This window comes from Calliopsis andreniformis, unplaced genomic scaffold (assembly GCF_051401765.1).
Source record: "Calliopsis andreniformis isolate RMS-2024a unplaced genomic scaffold, iyCalAndr_principal scaffold0001, whole genome shotgun sequence".
In the NCBI taxonomy this organism is placed as follows: domain Eukaryota; kingdom Metazoa; phylum Arthropoda; class Insecta; order Hymenoptera; family Andrenidae; genus Calliopsis; species Calliopsis andreniformis.
The window spans coordinates 40639242-40656647 of NW_027480422.1; the positions used below are offsets into that span (position 1 = coordinate 40639242).

Consider the following 17406-nt stretch of genomic DNA (forward strand, 5'->3'; position numbering starts at 1 on the left):
CTTGCCCTAAGTTACGTGAAAGTTGTTCGTATTGATGCATCTTGGAATCGGTGGTCTCTCTCTGATTCTTTATTATGGATCAACCAGAGACTACTCCTTCGTTGACCACTCGTTAGTGGTGCAATCAACAGATACGTTTAATGTGAGCTAGTGTTCCACTCCTCGATTAGGAAGGCTCTGTAACCTCGTCTAATAAGTTACCAGTGTGACAAATAAACGCACACTTGCGTGGTAGACGCTGAATCGCAAGACGTCCGTGATATGAGCCGGCGTTACCAGCCACCGAGGCAAGCTTTACGAGTAACCGTGCTTCTCGACGCTTATGAACCACAGTTCACTTCGTGCTTCATTCGAGGCATTCCTCACTCAAGTGCATTCAATACAGAGACGAGCCTAACTTAAATCCTTACGAATCGCCCGTCAACTGCTTCTCTACCTTGCGTATCGCAGTGAGGCAGTAGGTCTCCCTCCAAACGGGCACGTTGACATAGCCAGGAGTCGGTATTACAAACACGATAGTACATATGATGTTTGTTCGTATAATAATCGGTGTGTTTCCACCAACATTTTATTGCAGACTTCCCAAACACTGGGAGGACCACGCCGCCAGCCAAAAGATACAGAAGGATGCTCTTTCCCCACTTCTTCTCGGATTTTCAGTAATAAACGTCCATCCTTTTAAAGACAGAGAAAAGAGTATCAATTATGCAATTCTTTGGTTTACCACACCTTTCTCTTATAAACCGAGCCGACGTTAGAGTACCTTCATCGCTTCTAACAATTGCCACATGATTTAGTTTGTGTGTATATTCAAATCACGATTTACTTATTAACTTAACTTATTAATCAAGAGTCAAAATTCAAAAACCAAGCTAAATGGAACCGACAAGCAACACACTCTTACCGGTCGGGATGTATTGTTTAAAATGATAAGTCATAAATCGACTGATATTCCTACAGCTCGCCGTATTAGCTGTACAGAAGTCTTTCTGTGCATGTATTCGGTCCTCTAACTCCTTGTATTAGCTAGACATAGGCTTGTTCACACCACCCATCCTGCAGCTCCCTGTGTTATCCATACACGGGTCTGTGTGTTACTAACAAAATTCTCGAAAATACCAATCGTCAACATCGCGGCCAAACTACGCTCGCCCTCGGCTCATAACAAGGGATAAACTTACATCCAATAAAAAGAAATGTGAACAATAAATTGTGGTTTTTAATGTAAAATATAAAATAAACAATATTAATTGACGTTATACATATTTTACTTTGCTCTACTATCACATTGTAGATATTACAAACGAAATACATAGATGGTTTAGAATTCTTAAAACATAAGATTAAAATTTTACAATTTTTTTCTTCAAAGAATTATTTATTTACAAAGACTTTGTCATGGTAATTAGTGTATGTATGGTTTGCAAAAATGGTATAATTACGAACAGAATGCTTTTGTACTTAAACACAGAATCAAGAAAAAAGAACGGTAATAAGCAAGAGGCCAAATATAGAGAAAGGGAAGTAAAGTAGAGAGAAAGAATTAAAATAAAAAATTTGTCTGTAACATATCAATAATTCGTTGTTATTTTAGTTGACAAACCAGGAATGCTTATATTACTATGTCGCAACAGAAGTGCATTTTAATACGGTCGCAAACATAGTAGAAAATACTTATGAATTTTTATTTTTCATTCCGTTTCTCTTTACACTGGCGGCGCTTGCGTATGTTGTAAACAGCCTTCAACATTTTCCGGCCAATCACAAACATTTTCGTTAGGATTAAAGACTAAATTCACTGGACAAGGCATGTGATGTTTCCTTTCGCCTTCACACATGTAATACATTGTACAGTCATTTTTGTCTGGGTGATATGATATGTGATTGTCTTCTTCGTCACAAGTAACTTCGTTTGCTGTAACAATCAATTATTGATGCAATTAATTTTCTTTGCCTGCTAGAAGTACTATAATTATCAAAACAGTCAAACTAATTGTAAGTATAATGTATGTGCTAGCAATAGTTTATTCTTAAAGAGTCTCGAAGATAGATAACCATGGGTGTTCCACGTATTTGAAGGATTTATGACAGGGACTTAGGTTATGTGAACAAGGAAGAGAGTGAATAAAACTAAATAATTCTATCGGCAGGTGATAACTGGTGACTATGTTAGGCCTTCCAGCTATAGAGTGTATACTCTGTACTGCAAGAACGTGGTCGCAATATCTGTAAAATTTGATATTCAATGAGCATTAAACATCTAATAAAAGTTCATGTTTAGGAGTGTTTCAACGTTCGGCGTTTCGGGATATTATGCGTCTTTATGGATAATTTAAATGCCTAGAAGATGATTAGATGGCATGAAAGGGGTCTCGTAGTATTGGTGAAACACTGGTCTGATGGAACCAGAAACCAGTGGACACTTCAAGAGAACAACGATTCCAAACACTGAAGCCGTCCTTATACGGAATGGAAAACGGAACGGTGTTAATGTGTTAGATTGGCCATCTCAGGCCCCCGATGCCAATTCAATCGAAAATGTTTGGTCTATTATGAAGTACAAATTCTGAGGGAAGCGTATTTTTAAATTGAAAACACTAGTTCATCGTATTCGAGAAATATGGAAATTTCTTCCTGTCTCATATACCGAAAAGATGATTGAAAGTATGCTCAGATGTTGTCAACCAGTAATCGTTAATGGTAGTGATTAGACATTATTAAGTGAGTACATATTAGTTTTATAGATGTACCTTCGATCTATGTAAAATTTTTTACAAAAAAGATTTATTTGCACCGAGATATCGGGTCCACACTCTAGTGATATAGCCTGCTATAGGATTGTTTGAAGGAAAAGAGTGTTTGGGAATGAGAAGCGACCTGATGTTGTATTTGTAACAAATAAATAAATGGTTTTACAAAAAGTTTTTATACAGAATGTCGCAGAACGGAATACAGGAGAGTGTTCCAGCATAAGCGGAAAGCAGGTTATTCTGCATGAGAGAATAAGTCGAAAATGTAGAATAAAACTTTTTACGACATGCTTTGTTTTCAAGAAAATTGACTTTGAATTTGATCGGAGTACAAGTGTATCGAAGTACAATTTTGAGCGTCTGAACGGTAAATGGGGAAAAGGGAATGCTTTTAACTTACTGTACAGACAGTCAGTGGTTAGGCTGCACTGCTCTCTCTAATTGAACACGATGCGAGGTTTAGCTAAGTGAGAACTATACAGGGTGTCCCAAAAATGTTGGAGTTCCTTAAAAGGAGTGATTCGGGGGTTGATTTGAAACAACTTTTTCCTTAGCGAAAATGTTCTTCGAGGCTTCGTTAACGAGATATTAATAGAAAACCCTGACCAATCAGAGCGCGAGTATGCCGGTGGAGCGCCCGCGGTAGAGTAGGCTACGCGCTATGCGGCCGCGCTCGTACGCGAAGAAGCGAGTCAGCACCAGTGGTGGGAAATCGCGAACTTCGGACTCGATTGTCTCGAAAACGGTGCGAAATATCGAAAAATGTTACTCTTGCTTTTTTACTTGTTATGGGTAAAGGAGTCGAAAAGGAAGAGTAGCACTTTTCGATATCTCGCTCCGTTGGAGAGATATCGTCGACAAGAAGTCATAGCCGGCGTTAAATTTAAAAAATACTGATTACCGACAAATTGAATAAAACTCACCCTTTCAGGGTGAGTATAAGTGTAAATTACTTTCCTTCCTTTTTAGAAACCTGCGCTGCTAAGTCACTGTGCTGAGCCGGAACATCTGCGGACGAAATGGTTGTATGGTAGTTCAGCGCCCTGTGCACAGCTGATCGCAGGTATACGCCACCACCCGAAATAAAGGGTCGCGACGTCAAGTGTATCCGAGTTATTGCTGTATCGAAGATGTATTCACTGCACTGCACGACCACCAACACTGATCAAGCGATACAATCACTGAATTTATTTTTAATGGAACTTGTTGTTCCTACGTTGTAAAAAGAATTGGTGGCCCCGAAAGGGGCCGATTGTTGTTAATTCATTAAATGCGGACCCGGTCGTTGATATGCTTCAACGGAAGCATTAGCGTCTCCGTTGTTCTCCACATACACCCAGAACATCCCGTAGTACTCTTGAGGAGTAAACATGTCTTCACAGAGGCTTTCCGACTGACTAACAAGATTTTTTCGAAGGAGTTTCCTCTTCCTCCAAGTAGTGTCTCGTAATTTCATTGTGAGGTATCCCCAGCAGGACAACAGGATTCACGTAGGAAGAAATCAGCATTTTTTGGAAACATGTGCGTTGCAGAAGGGCCAAGAACGGACCATCCTGACGTTTCACGAAAGCGTGCGCTCCGTCTTTTCACTGCGAACGTACCCATTCATTGCTTCGAGATGGAAAACAGAGACTGCACGTGTATCGGGACGAAAGGGCCCGTAGAGAAGAGGAACAGAAAAATAATTTTCACCCCATTCACGATGGTTGACCTTGTCCGAGCATAGTGGCTAAAACCCTGTGCAAGCGCCGGCAGAAACGGTCGGAACGTATCGTAACGGTCAAGCATCGTGAATGGGGTGAAAATTATTTTTCCGTCAGGATGGTCCGTCCTTGGCCCTTCTGCAACGCACGTTTCCAAAAAATGCTGATTTCTTCCTACGTGAATCCTGTTGTCTTGGTGGGGATACCTCACAATGAAATCGCGAGACACTACTTGGAGGAAGAGGAAACTCCTTCGAAAAAATCTTGTCAGTCAGTCGGAAAGCCTCTGTGAAGACATGTTTACTCTTCAAGAGTACTACGGGATGTTACAACGTAGGAACAAGAAGTTCCATTAAAAATAAATTCAGTGATTGTATCGCTTGATCAGTGTTGGTGGTCGTGCAGTGCAGTGAATACATCTTCGATACATCAATAACTCGCATACACTTGACGTCGCGACCCTTTATTTCGGGTGGTGGCGTATACCTGCGATCAGTTGTGCACAGGGCGCTGACCTACCATCCAACCATTTCGTCCGCAGATGTTCCGGCTCGGCACAGTGACCTAGGGGCACAGGTTTCTAAAAAGAAAGGAAAGGAATTACCGAAAGGGTGAGTTTTATTCAATTTGTCGGTAATCAGTATTTTTTAAATTTAACGCCGGTTATGACTTCTTGTCGACGATATCTCTCCAACGGAGCGAGATATCGAAAAGTGCTACTCTTCCTTTTCGACTCCTTTACCCATAGCAAGTAAAAAAGCAAGAGTAACATTTTTCGATATTTCGCACCGTTTTCGAGACAATCGACTCCGAAGTTCGCGATTTCCCACTACTGGTGCTGACTCGCTTGTTCGCGTACGAGCGCGGCCGCATAGCGCGTAGCCTACTCTACCGCGGGCGCTCCAGCGGCATACTCGCGCTCTGATTGGTCAGGGTTTTCTATTAATATCTCGTTAACGAAGCCTCGAAGAACATTTTCGCTAAGGAAAAAGTTGTTTCAAATCTACCTCCGAATCACCCCTTTTAAGGATCTCCAACATTTTTGGGACACCCTGTATGTATGCGCCATGTTGTAAGAATACAACATGGGGCGCTTATGAATAGTCATGGTACTAAGTTTTGCCGACACATATGAATATCCACTCCTGATATAATTTACAGTATGTAGTCAAAAATATGGGGGAGGAATTATAAATCAGTGAGAAAAGTCATCTGTAAGCCACGTGCACCATTATCTCGCAGAAAATGAGATAGCAATAGTGTTACAAGTATACATGCGAATAGGAAATCTTAATCCTTTAACCGTTTACAAGCACAGCGGTTGCTCTATTCTTACAACATGGCGCACACCTATAGCTCCCGCCAGGGGTCAATGTTCAGAAACCTTATAGCTCAGACAATTCTGGCTGCCTTCACAGTCTCTATCTCTCACACGGAAGCTATTAAATAAATGAGAGTGTGAGAAGGGTAGGGAGAGGGAGAGAGGGAGCAAGTGAGAGGGGGGTTAGAGGGGGAGAGAATGTCAGTGCGATCACGATCGTTTGAATTGTCCGTGTCTGATTATAATTCCAACTCAATCTTCGAGGTTCGACGTTAGACAAGTTTATTCCACATTTTCTACTTACCTTTTCATGTAAATTGTGTATGTTTTCATGTAGCATGTGTGAATCAGTAAATACAATTTTTACTTACGATCTTTGGTGGTATATTTTCCACTTCTCGAGGTGCTTTCATATGGACCATCGTATTCTAATTTGACCTTGTATCCTTGCAATTCTTTTTTCATAACTTTGATGAGTGGATACTTCCCGGCTCCACAAGTTCCTTTGAAGTCATCCATGTCCACCGACCATATCATTACACCTCCAAAACCTTCTTCCTTTAGCCATTGCATCTAATCAATCGGAGTTGAAAGATGTACATAATTACAATTAAGAATAGCGAGAAAAGATGTATAATTTTGGAAAATATATTATAAGTTTAGATATGTACATGAAATGCATGCCATGAGTTATAAGATGTATACATATATCAGACGCGCAGATTTTTATTATCGTTAGCGGCAGCAGTTCATGTGTATATTTATGTTAGTGTAACGTCTCAAGTTTTGAAGCGATTTGAGTTAAGTTGCGCGTGGAAGAGCAGCTTTTCGACGGACGAGTAGGTAAAGTTCGTGTGGCAAACTATTAAATATTAAAATCTACAAGTTTTACATACTTGTAATGATTTACGTAATAAAAACTTGACCTACGTTGAACAAATAGCAAGGATGATTTCTAGCAATACGTAAAAGTAAAAAAGTTATGCCAAGTACATGAAAAAGTCGAGGACAAAAAGGGATACCATAAAAAAATAGAAGATCCCCCCCAAAAAAAGAAAATTACAATATAAAAAAAAATATGTGGAATCAACATCAGCTACAAGTACATATCCCCATAGAAGATTACGGAAAAAAAATATGTGAAATCAAAATGAGCTGCAAGTACATATGATGTGAGTCATAAAAAAATAGAAGATAATAATTAAAATACAAAAAAGGATGTGAAATCAAAATGTGTTGCAAGTACATAAATGTGCTTTCCAGCAGCGTGCGAGGGCGATAATGTGTACCACAATGTAAAGGTCACTTCCCATTGCTGTAACGGGCTCGTTCGGTCATAAATTGTGCGTGCTCGGCGAATTTTGTTCGAAAAGACGTTCTCACTGGGCGAGCATAGGTCGCTTAACGATGCATGATCGCTTTGGGTCTGCCGGGCTCATTTGGTGATTAAGCAGATCACAGTGCAGTCTCGCTGGGTACTTCAGACCCTCCTGCTCGTAGAGTTGATAGTTTCAAGTGAACGGTGAACGCGCTCGCGGTTCGAATTTATAGCAATGGGAAGCGACCTTAAGATTCGGTACTTTCCAACTGCGTTTATTAAGATAACACCGCTACATATAGACAGGTAAAATGCTGTATTCAACAGTGCTACGTTCAAACTCTAATGACGCTCATGTAAAATGACTGCTCTGCATTCTAGGGATTAAATAAAGAAACTAAATAGTGTTTCAGCTGCAAACTGAGATTGTGTAACATTGTCCCACACAATGTAGGATCGCGTTCGATGGCTGGAAAGCACTCAATTCTTAAAGAATGAGTAGCATTTTCATCGCAATATACCAAAAATGCATTCAATACATTCCATTACTCATATCGCGGACATTTTAATAATACGAAGAAAAAATGTAACATCTAGACATTTGCCTTCGCGGCTTGGAAGTCAAATACTTGGCGTGGACAGGCAAGGTATTCTCAAATCATCAATACTCACAGTTTCCTTCTCGCAAGCTTTCAGATAATTTGTCAATTTTAAACTGTGACAATATGAGTATATTTTCATTATTCTGCATTTTTAAATAATTGTAGGATCATTCGTCGACATCAATACCTTGCCTTTTACAGGCATACAGCTAAAATTCATCAGTATAAATAAAGCTTTGACACATTGCGTACACTTTCATTAGTTTGTAGTTTTTAAATAATAATTCTTATTCATCGACACCTTGACCTTGCCTGTCCAAGTATTTGACTTCCAAGCCGCGGACATCTAGGCAAATGTCTAAATGTTACATTTTTTCTTCGTATTATTAAAATGTCCGCGATATGAGTAATTATGAGTTAATTAATCTGTTTCTGCGGCGATATGAACAATAATCTTTATAGAAATATTATCTGCTTTCTGATAACTGAAGAAAAGCCACCGTCTCCTACTAGAGGAGTAGTCTTATTTCCACTGGGTGAGTTTGTCAACCACCTTGAAAGTCCTCGTGCTTTCGTAACGTAATGCCAAGGCAGAATAAGTCGTTTGCTGTTCGACAATAAACCCCTACCAATACGACACACAATAACGTATTAGTAGGGTTGTTCTGAATTCAGTTTGTGTTAAGACTCTGAAGAGAGCAAATAAAAGTACATAGTACCGTAAACTGTGTTAGTGAATTCAATTCCCAAACGCAACAACCGGAGATCGGGGTACACGCATGCGCAGTTCCCTACTTTAATGGTGATGCCGTTATAAATACAATATCTTAGACGTGATTTCTCGTAGAATGCACAATATTTCACAGTTAGTCTTTATGCTCAGAGAATTCAACTGAATTTAGAATAAGGTAACTTTCAGAAGGGAGGTTCTGCATATATGTACACCAGCGTTTTCGAATGTAAAAGCAATTTCATGAAGCAAACAATGAATTCTTTTATGGCATTACGTTATCCTAGCACGGTGTTAGGGGTAGCTAATTTACCTATCCAGAAAGAATGAAATTACTCTACTAGACAGACAGAGTTCCTCGGATATTGAAAAAGTAGTTAATGCTTCTTTACGCCGCGCGTTATAGCAAAAAGAATAATCACTAATTTTCAATTGTAATAAACAACGAATGACACACGAACGCGGCAACCAGACGGCACGTTTGCGGCAAGTTGTAGCGGCAAATTCACGCAAAGTGGCGAAACAGGACCTGCGTTCTTTTGAAAATACGCAAACGTGTCGCCAAGTTGGCGCGTTCGTATATCTTTCCTTGTTCTTCACAATTGAAAATTAGTAACTGTCCTTGTTGCTACAACGCGTTGTGACCAAAAAACACTCATTTGCAGCGGGCCTTAGAGGTTCGTACGTGCTATAGAAGCAAATGAATCTTCAGTTTTCACTATTGAAGATTTCCCGAGTAACCAGTGCCTTTGCAGTAGACTGTTCCTAACGATTCGCTAGCATTGCAGTTAGCTTCATCAGTGAATTAAATGACATACTGATAGAGTGTATCACATTTCTATAAAGACAATACTGACTCTCGAAAGGCTCAATAGTGAAAATTCTGTGTCATTGTGAAAGTCTGAAATCTTCAAATCAATTATCACCTTTCAGACAAGCATTAAAAAGCGATTCAACGTCACACAACATTGTAGTAATATTTCATCGAAGTAATATTCATGTGCAGTGAAATCATGCGTACTGTTAACCTATTTTAGATAAAGACAAGCCTTGTTTAATAAATAATTATTCCAAAAATATAATTCTATAAATTTCAATATTTAAGGGCGTGCCACACCGACCCTGCATTCGTTAAACAATTGCTATTCCTTCCGACGCTATAGCTCCAATTGCCACAGTGCTTGGAACCTTACATTTCTAAACTGATTCGTTGTAGTTCAAATTAAAACTGCTTTTTATGAGAGTTTCTAAAAATAATCTATTACGTAACAGATATTTATTTAAAAAAAAAAAAAAAAATTAAAATTCATGAGGAACACTAATGATAGTCCTTTAAGTTATTTACGTATTTCTCTCTTATAGTTTCTTTCAAATTTTATACAGTTTTATACAGTCAATTTATAGTATTTACCTTATTCACAAGACTTCTTTCGTCGTCAAATCCTACCCACTGATCATCTCTGTATGCAAAAGGTACTTGCTGTTCGCTATCCCAAACTAGAGTGGTATTGTCTTCACTTAAGAAGCCACAAACCTAAACTTTCAATATCGTTATTTGCGCAATGATGCCTATATTGTATTAAAAGAATCTTGAGTGATAGGCAGTACCTCGTAATAGGACAAAAATCCTGACTCGCTAGTAAAGTTTCCAGGCGTTCCACCTCCTGAAGCTGGTGCTCCGATATCAAATTTTTCTTTATCCACTAAAGTAAAAGATCTACCGTAGGTAGGCATACCGATCATTAATTTTTCTTTTGGTGCACCTTGTTTTACCCATTCTCTTGCACTGTAGTCCTGTAATGTTAATTTGTAAAGTTATCGTATTTGTAATGTAATTTGTAAAGTTATCCTGTAAAGATAGCGTAAAATATACAAGACGTAAATAACAAGCTTTAATATTTTAAGGAGTGGTTTGGAAGCTTACGATACAAAATACCGCTAACAAAGTAATATCTGATCTGTTTCTAGGTTTGGGATAAAAATAGCTCCAGTATATTAGTGTTTAGTGCGAAACTAATCTTTATCTTGAAATTTAAAATTAAATTTCTATTTAGTGTATTGTATTTTACTGATTACAGGAATAAAACGTGTCAAACAAACCATGCCACAACCAGGGTACCCATATTGCGAGATAAAATGACTACCGATGACGTCATAGAGTAGAAGAGTGGAGGTACCGCCTAGTATCTGGCTACATTGCCTAAGGTACCTCTATTCTTCTACTCTATAACGTCACTTCATGTAGCTGGTTAAACTGGTTACAACTCAACTGTTCTCTTGAGAAATAATATAGAAATTCAATCATTATGAGGTTGATTTCATTTAAAAATTATTTATATATCGAAAATCGGCATAATATTATTGGTGTATATTGGCACACTTAATCGAATGTTTCATTTTATTAACGAAGCAGTAAAATAAGGTTTCGTCATACAGGAATCACTTTTTGTATTACGTGTACGTATCAAGGGATTTTTACGAAGTTGTCTCTACAAATGGTCACATTTGTATTTAAAATAATTGGTCATTGCTACCTCCATTACTTTCTTCTTTCCTAATGCAACAGGGAACAGAAAGAACAAAGTAGAACATCCAAGTATAGTTAATTTCTGTTAAGCATAGTCATAATACAACATTCTACTTACCACTGTCAATTTTTTTTGATAGCTAGTCGCACTTTCCAGGGGAAATAAGGGACTGTTGTGTCCAACTTGTCTTTCCCATTGACCGTGAAAGTCGTACGTCATGATGTTAATAAAGTCCAGGTACTTTGATATTTCAGGAACATCATAACTGAAATATATTGGTATGTACTATGAGTTCTTATCATCCAACTACAGTTAACATGTGCTTATTTATGTTCTTTTCTATTATTAATTGCGTATTGTCTATGATTAATAAGTATTATCCCTTGTAAATCGTGTTTGTTTACAGTGGAGCATGTAAAATACTAGCTGCTAATATTTTGGTGTAATAGACATATACCTATTTCAAGTCGAAACTCAGCTATTTTTTATTATTCCATAATATAAAGCAGCATGACAAAGCAGGTTTCCAAATCAATGACGTTAAGGGGGTACGATCAGATATGTCAGAGCAGCGACATTACCGACAAAATTAGGCAAAAACAGGGGTTTACGGCCTGACACTTTTCGTCCTTATATGAGATGATTTTAAGCTGGGAATGGGTTCATTCGAAAGAAAAAAGTTCAATGCAGCGCAGTCAACTCGCGATTTAACGAAATTCTACTGATATTTAGTAATACGAGTGTTATAAAGTAGAGCAAAAATCTACCATTGACAGCTATGGAAATTTAAGCGTTTTTATGTAATTTAGAGAGTGTTTTGAACGAAATGGCGAGTTGACTGCGCTGCGTTGTACTTTTTTCTATCGAATGAACCCTTTCCCAGTTCAAAATGTTCTCATATAAGGACGAAAAGTGTCAGGCCGTAAAACCATACCACAGTATTGCTTTTGGCTGGGTTATCGATAAAACAGAGCAAAAAATGTGACGAATTTAGTTGAGCATTTGCAAACCAGGCGACGCCTAATTTGTAAGGCTGCCGATGTGGAATCGGAATCTGTGATACCCAAATTAACGATGCGAGTTACTGAAAATTTCCCCCTCCACTACACACACCACCTTAGGAGTCGCGTGTACGTGAGCTCGGCGCTTCGGGCCACTTCGGACAGCTTCGGAAAGTCAAAAGAGAACGCGAATGTAAAGTGAACCTTACTCTCTTGAAATACTGTGAAGTTGCCGACAAACGGCGCGCGATATTTTCATTTGCCCATATTTATTGTGTCAGCATCGCCGACTTCTACAATTTCTAGAAATGCAGTCACTGTGACTACACCGGTTGTAAAAAGAATTAATACAAGAATTAATTTATGATTTTTTTTGTTTTTTTATTATAATAATTTATTTATAATTTATTTAATAATAATAATATTTTTGGGGCCGTGCCCCTGTCCTCCCCCTCTTCTCCCGCCTCTCCCGCCTCTCCCACCTCTTCCGCCTCTCCCGCCTCTTCCGTACTTATAAAATTTTAATTGATGTTTAAGTTTTTTCATCTGTAATAGAAAAAGTAAATAATTATAATGTTATGTAGTCTGAAATTGCGTATGTATCTAATTATAAGTACGTACCTTTTTAATTAAAGCCAGCATTTCTGCTGGCGGTGGCGACGGAGACCGCGGCTGCCTCGGTTCCCGCCGCGGCTCTCTTGGTGCCCGCCGCGGCGACGGAGACCGCGGCCGCGGCGTTGACGAACCTTCTCCACCCTCCTTCGATGGAGAACACTCCATACTAGTTTCTTTGTTTGCCATCTAAAAATAAATTAAAGAAATTATTGTATCCTTTTCTTGAATTATTATTTATGATTCATAGACAAATTACACAATCATGCTATAATTCACTGAAAATATGTCTTTACTTATCTCGAGTATCGAATAACTTCTTTATCTTTAATTCGACGATTTATTTTCTCAAATAATTTTCGAGCACGTGTCTAGTCGCCGAATGCTGACTTGGGGACAGCCTCGAACATTACAACGTAACATCGTCCAATGACAAAAATTTAATCTTTTATTACCATTCTTAAACAAATAGGATAAAAATATAAATCATAAAAAATTAGATTTGTGTTATTGGACGATGTTACGTTGTAATGTTCGAGGCTGTCCCCAAGTCAGCATTCGGCGACTAGACGCGTGCTCGAAAATTATTTGAGAAAATAAATCGTCGAAGGAATTATTCGACACTCGAGATAAGTAAAGACATATTTTCAATGAATTATAGCATGATCTTGTAACAATAGAAGAAACAGAGATAGTAAATGCGAAAATACTTACGATGCTTACTCCGCAAATGTCGCTTTGCAAATGACGGTATGTCTGATAATCAAGCGCTCACATTCGTGCATTGTCCGTACGACGATCTTCATTTCGATTTTATTAATCGAAATTCCAGCAGTGGTTTTCATAACGAATATATGACACTCAATGCTTTTCAAGATATTAGTAAAATTTTATTATCTTCTATAAGTATAAATAAGTTGAACATAATATTGAGTAATGCGTTGGCGTAAAAAAACTTCTTCTTTTCAAAATTTTCTGATCTATTTATGTAAAATAATTACAAAATGTACGAAATGTAATTATGTTACATAAATAGATGAAACAGTTTCAAAGAAAAAAAGGGATCAATTTCTTGCCATTCCAAGGGTATAAAACTTGATACCCCTTGGGTGATAGTTTCGCGTAATTTCTTCTTGTCAATACATTATTTGATATTTTCTTTAAGTAATTTGTACTTGTAGGAGGTACTAAAACTTTATGTGTAAATATTCTAAAAATCTTCCATCTCCTATCTGTGTTGTAGAAAGAGAGAGAGGGAGAGAGAGAGAGAGAGAGAGAGAGAGAGAGAGAGAGAGAGAGAGAGAGAGAGAGAGAGAGAGAGAGCGTGTTGGAAGGACAAGGATTGTTCGTTGAGTTGTTATAAATTTTGTAATACATTAGTATTTACGTTAGAAAATAATGTAATTCGTACATCCATATTCTTTCTACTGTCTTTTGTTTTTCCTCTCATTAGTTTTTTGCTTTGTGTGCGACGGTGAAAGAATACGAAGCAATCGAGCTTTTACTTAGTGCACAAATATATTCGTATTGCAATTTAATTTCGTCTAAAGTGCTACATTTCTGTACGGTTCATTTCGTACTGCAACTTTTATACGGCAGTTCCGTGATAATTCGTGTGTGTTCATAATTGTGTGATTATTCTATTGGCATGGAAGCAAGAAAGCGAGGCGAGAAAGAACGATCACGCTATGTAAAGGGGAACAGAAAATGTTTTCGTCCTACAACGTGTTCAAAGCGCATGTCCAACAATACAAAGTGGCGGAAAAGGTAAGTCACATTTTATTGTACTTTGCACGAGGATAATAATGTCCTAATTTTCCTATACCTTGATTGGATATTGTATGTACATATAGCAAATCCAATCGATTGACCAACAACACAGTACACAAAGAAATAGTATATATATATGTCATTATAAACAGTACTACATTCATATGATTTATTATTGACTGGCATCGATTGATTTTGCTGTTGAACGATATTCAAGTATGAAAAAATTAGTCGAAATCATATAATTGTTCGGAATGAAGTGGGCATCTAACGCTGGCGACTGACTACAACCGATAGCTACGAGCTTCACGCCTGTTTCAGCCGTTTGGTGGACTCACGCGTGAATACGAACTGTTGAATCTATAGAATGTCTAAATATTTCGTGTCTCTAAAAAGAACATAGCATAGGCGGTAACGTGCAAGAATACGGAGCCCGTCTTTTGCTGTCATGCGGGTTCAAATCTGTGACTTTTTTATTTCATACATAATTTCTTTTTAGTTTTTTAACTTTAGAATTCCTCGTTTCATATATTACTTCATTTATAAAATACCGTAGAAAATATAATTCATATTTTAGCCGCACAGATAGTCATAAAACACAGTTGCACTGTTCTCATTCTTTTACAACCAGTCTTTTATGGAATACAATAATAATTTGAGCCAAAGTAATATAAAATCAAATTTATATAAAGATTCAAATTGTATATTAGAATTATTTCTAGAATAAAAAAAAGTTGCAGGTTTGAACGGGATCCGAACTCGAGCAAAGGTAAAGACATAGATGACAAGTATAGGATCTGTGCATTTTGACGTTCATCATTTCATTACGGTTACGAGGTGAGATCCTATACATGTCTGATGTTGCAGTTAGATTATGCATAATGAAGAAACAAATGCAGCAGATCACATGTATATTCAAAACATTCGTGTGCGTTTGGATACATACATCACCAGCCACGCATAGCGAATTGAAATATTTCAGGACCGTCGATTAGCTGTCGCGATTTCGAGTAACAATCGGTCATGTTCGGCTCGCGTCGCGCCAAGCATCGCTCGCTCGTAGCCTAGCGCGTTACCACCTATCTATATGAGGTGAATGACGTGGAGATTAATAATTAAACACTATGTACCTATCACTAATATTTATTTATACTATTTACAAGATGATTCAAATATAATCTATGAAAAGTAATGTTTTACTTTCATGAACCGACCCTTGCGTTAAGGGCAGCGCAGTCGAATCGTTTGGTGTTTGACTCTCGAAAGGCAACCACGGAATGCCCACTCTGGTCCGCAATCCTTGTCTCCGTAAGGAAAAACCATGTCGTAAACCAGAGTGAGACTTTCCAGACCCGAGAAACAATTTTTACCCAAACATCTTGACTGATCCTTGCACATGGCTGCAAGCACTTCAAGGCCCAAGGCCTTTCCTTTAGCAATTCGTAGGCCCTAAATGGCTAACAGCCGTGCGCGTTCGCTCGACCAACTACCTGGTCGAGTACGCTACATATACATACAGGGTGTCCTGCGTAACACTGTACAGTCCATTATTTCCTAAATTAAGATATAAAAAAACTGTTTACATGAAATTTGCATGGTACAAGGGGGAAAATTTATTGGCTATCACGAGAAAGGCTCTTTTTTTGTTTAACACTTTCGTACTTTAGTTGATTCATAGTATGACATAGGTAATTTGAGGACATATATAATACGATTTTTAGATTCTAAAACTGTGATAATCGAAACAAAGGCTTATCTCGAGAAAGGTCTTTCTTCCAAATAGCTAGTCAATTGTACATGATTTTTACTATGCCTGTCTTTTTTCTACTGCATATTTCGTATATTTTGCGTACAGACGACAACTAAAGGATGCAGCTTACCTCCTAATAAGGCAATATCAACAAGACGATACCAGCAACATACAACTCCGTCAGGATACTCGTAACATAATCCAAACAAGTACTGGTACAGGTGCGTCCGGTGAAATATTCCCAAGTACGTCCACTATAGCTGATTTTCATGCAAGACATGAAGAAAACATTGGAAATCCCGAAGACGTCGAAATTATAGAAGAAATCATAGAAGAAGACGACTTGGAAGATATAGATATAGAAGATATGGAACAAGAAGATCAACTGAATAGTGAAAGAATTTCGCCAGTGCCGGAAGAGTCTTGGCAGTCTTCCGCAAGAGAAAGCAATGAAGAAGTAAGTGAAGATGTTCGAAGTGACATTGATTCCAAGAGGAACGGGTTGGTAGATAGAGAAAAACCACAACAGTTAGATCGACCAATGTCACAAGGGATAGACTTTGTCGACTTTCCATATGTTTTCAACCAAATAATACAGCTCGGAAAACATTCAAATATCGGCTGTGGCATCGAACATTTTAAAATAGTTGGACATCAACAAAACGGATTAGAGAAAGTCTATAATGTACAGTGTCAAATGTGCAATCATCAAGAGCGCATATCATGTTTGCAAAAGACTGATGCCACTATGGATATAAATCGCAGTGCCGTTTCCGTGACAATGCTGACAGGCGGCGAATATAATCAACTGGAAGAAATAATGTCTGTCATAAACGTATCGTGTATGTCCAGAAGACTGTACGACAAATGTCAAGATGAGTTGATCGATGCCTTCGAACTGGCTGCACAACGAGAAATGGAAGATGCAGGAAAAGAGGAGAGAGAACTGGCCATAGCAAGAGGCGATGTATACCCGGGTTCTAATGTACCGTGGATCGCAGTTGTCGCAGATGGCAGTTGGATGAAAAGATCATACCGTGGTGGTGATTACAATTCTCTTTCTGGTGTAGGGGCCATCGTTGGGTACCACACAAAAAAAGTATTGTATATCAACGTGAAGAATAAATTCTGTATGATCTGTCAACGAGCAGCTAAGAAGAAGGAAGAAGCGCGCGAGCATCGCTGCTTCAAAAACTGGGGTCGTAATCAGAGTTCAACTGGAATGGAAAGTGCTGCTATTGTGGAAGGCTTCAACTGTAGCGTAGAAATGCACGGCCTAATATACGCAATATTAGTTGCCGATGGTGACAGTAGTGTATAC

The 17406-nt window shown here is 38.3% G+C and overlaps 1 protein-coding gene across 2 annotated transcripts in view; it reads right to left on the reverse strand.

Annotated features, from left to right (window-relative positions):
* Window positions 1-1414: 1414 nt before the first annotated feature.
* Cht7 (chitinase 7) overlaps window positions 1415-17406 on the reverse strand; it is a 46845-nt gene continuing 30853 nt past the window's right edge. For both annotated transcript variants that reach the window (XM_076390174.1, XM_076390175.1), the window contains 5 exons: window positions 11070-11217; window positions 10033-10218; window positions 9836-9958; window positions 6146-6347; window positions 1415-1915 (listed from right to left, as the gene is read on the reverse strand). In XM_076390174.1, coding sequence (XP_076246289.1) covers window positions 1707-1915; window positions 6146-6347; window positions 9836-9958; window positions 10033-10218; window positions 11070-11217 — 868 coding nt within the window. In that variant the 3' untranslated portion in view covers window positions 1415-1706. The remainder of the gene's footprint in view (window positions 1916-6145; window positions 6348-9835; window positions 9959-10032; window positions 10219-11069; window positions 11218-17406) is intronic.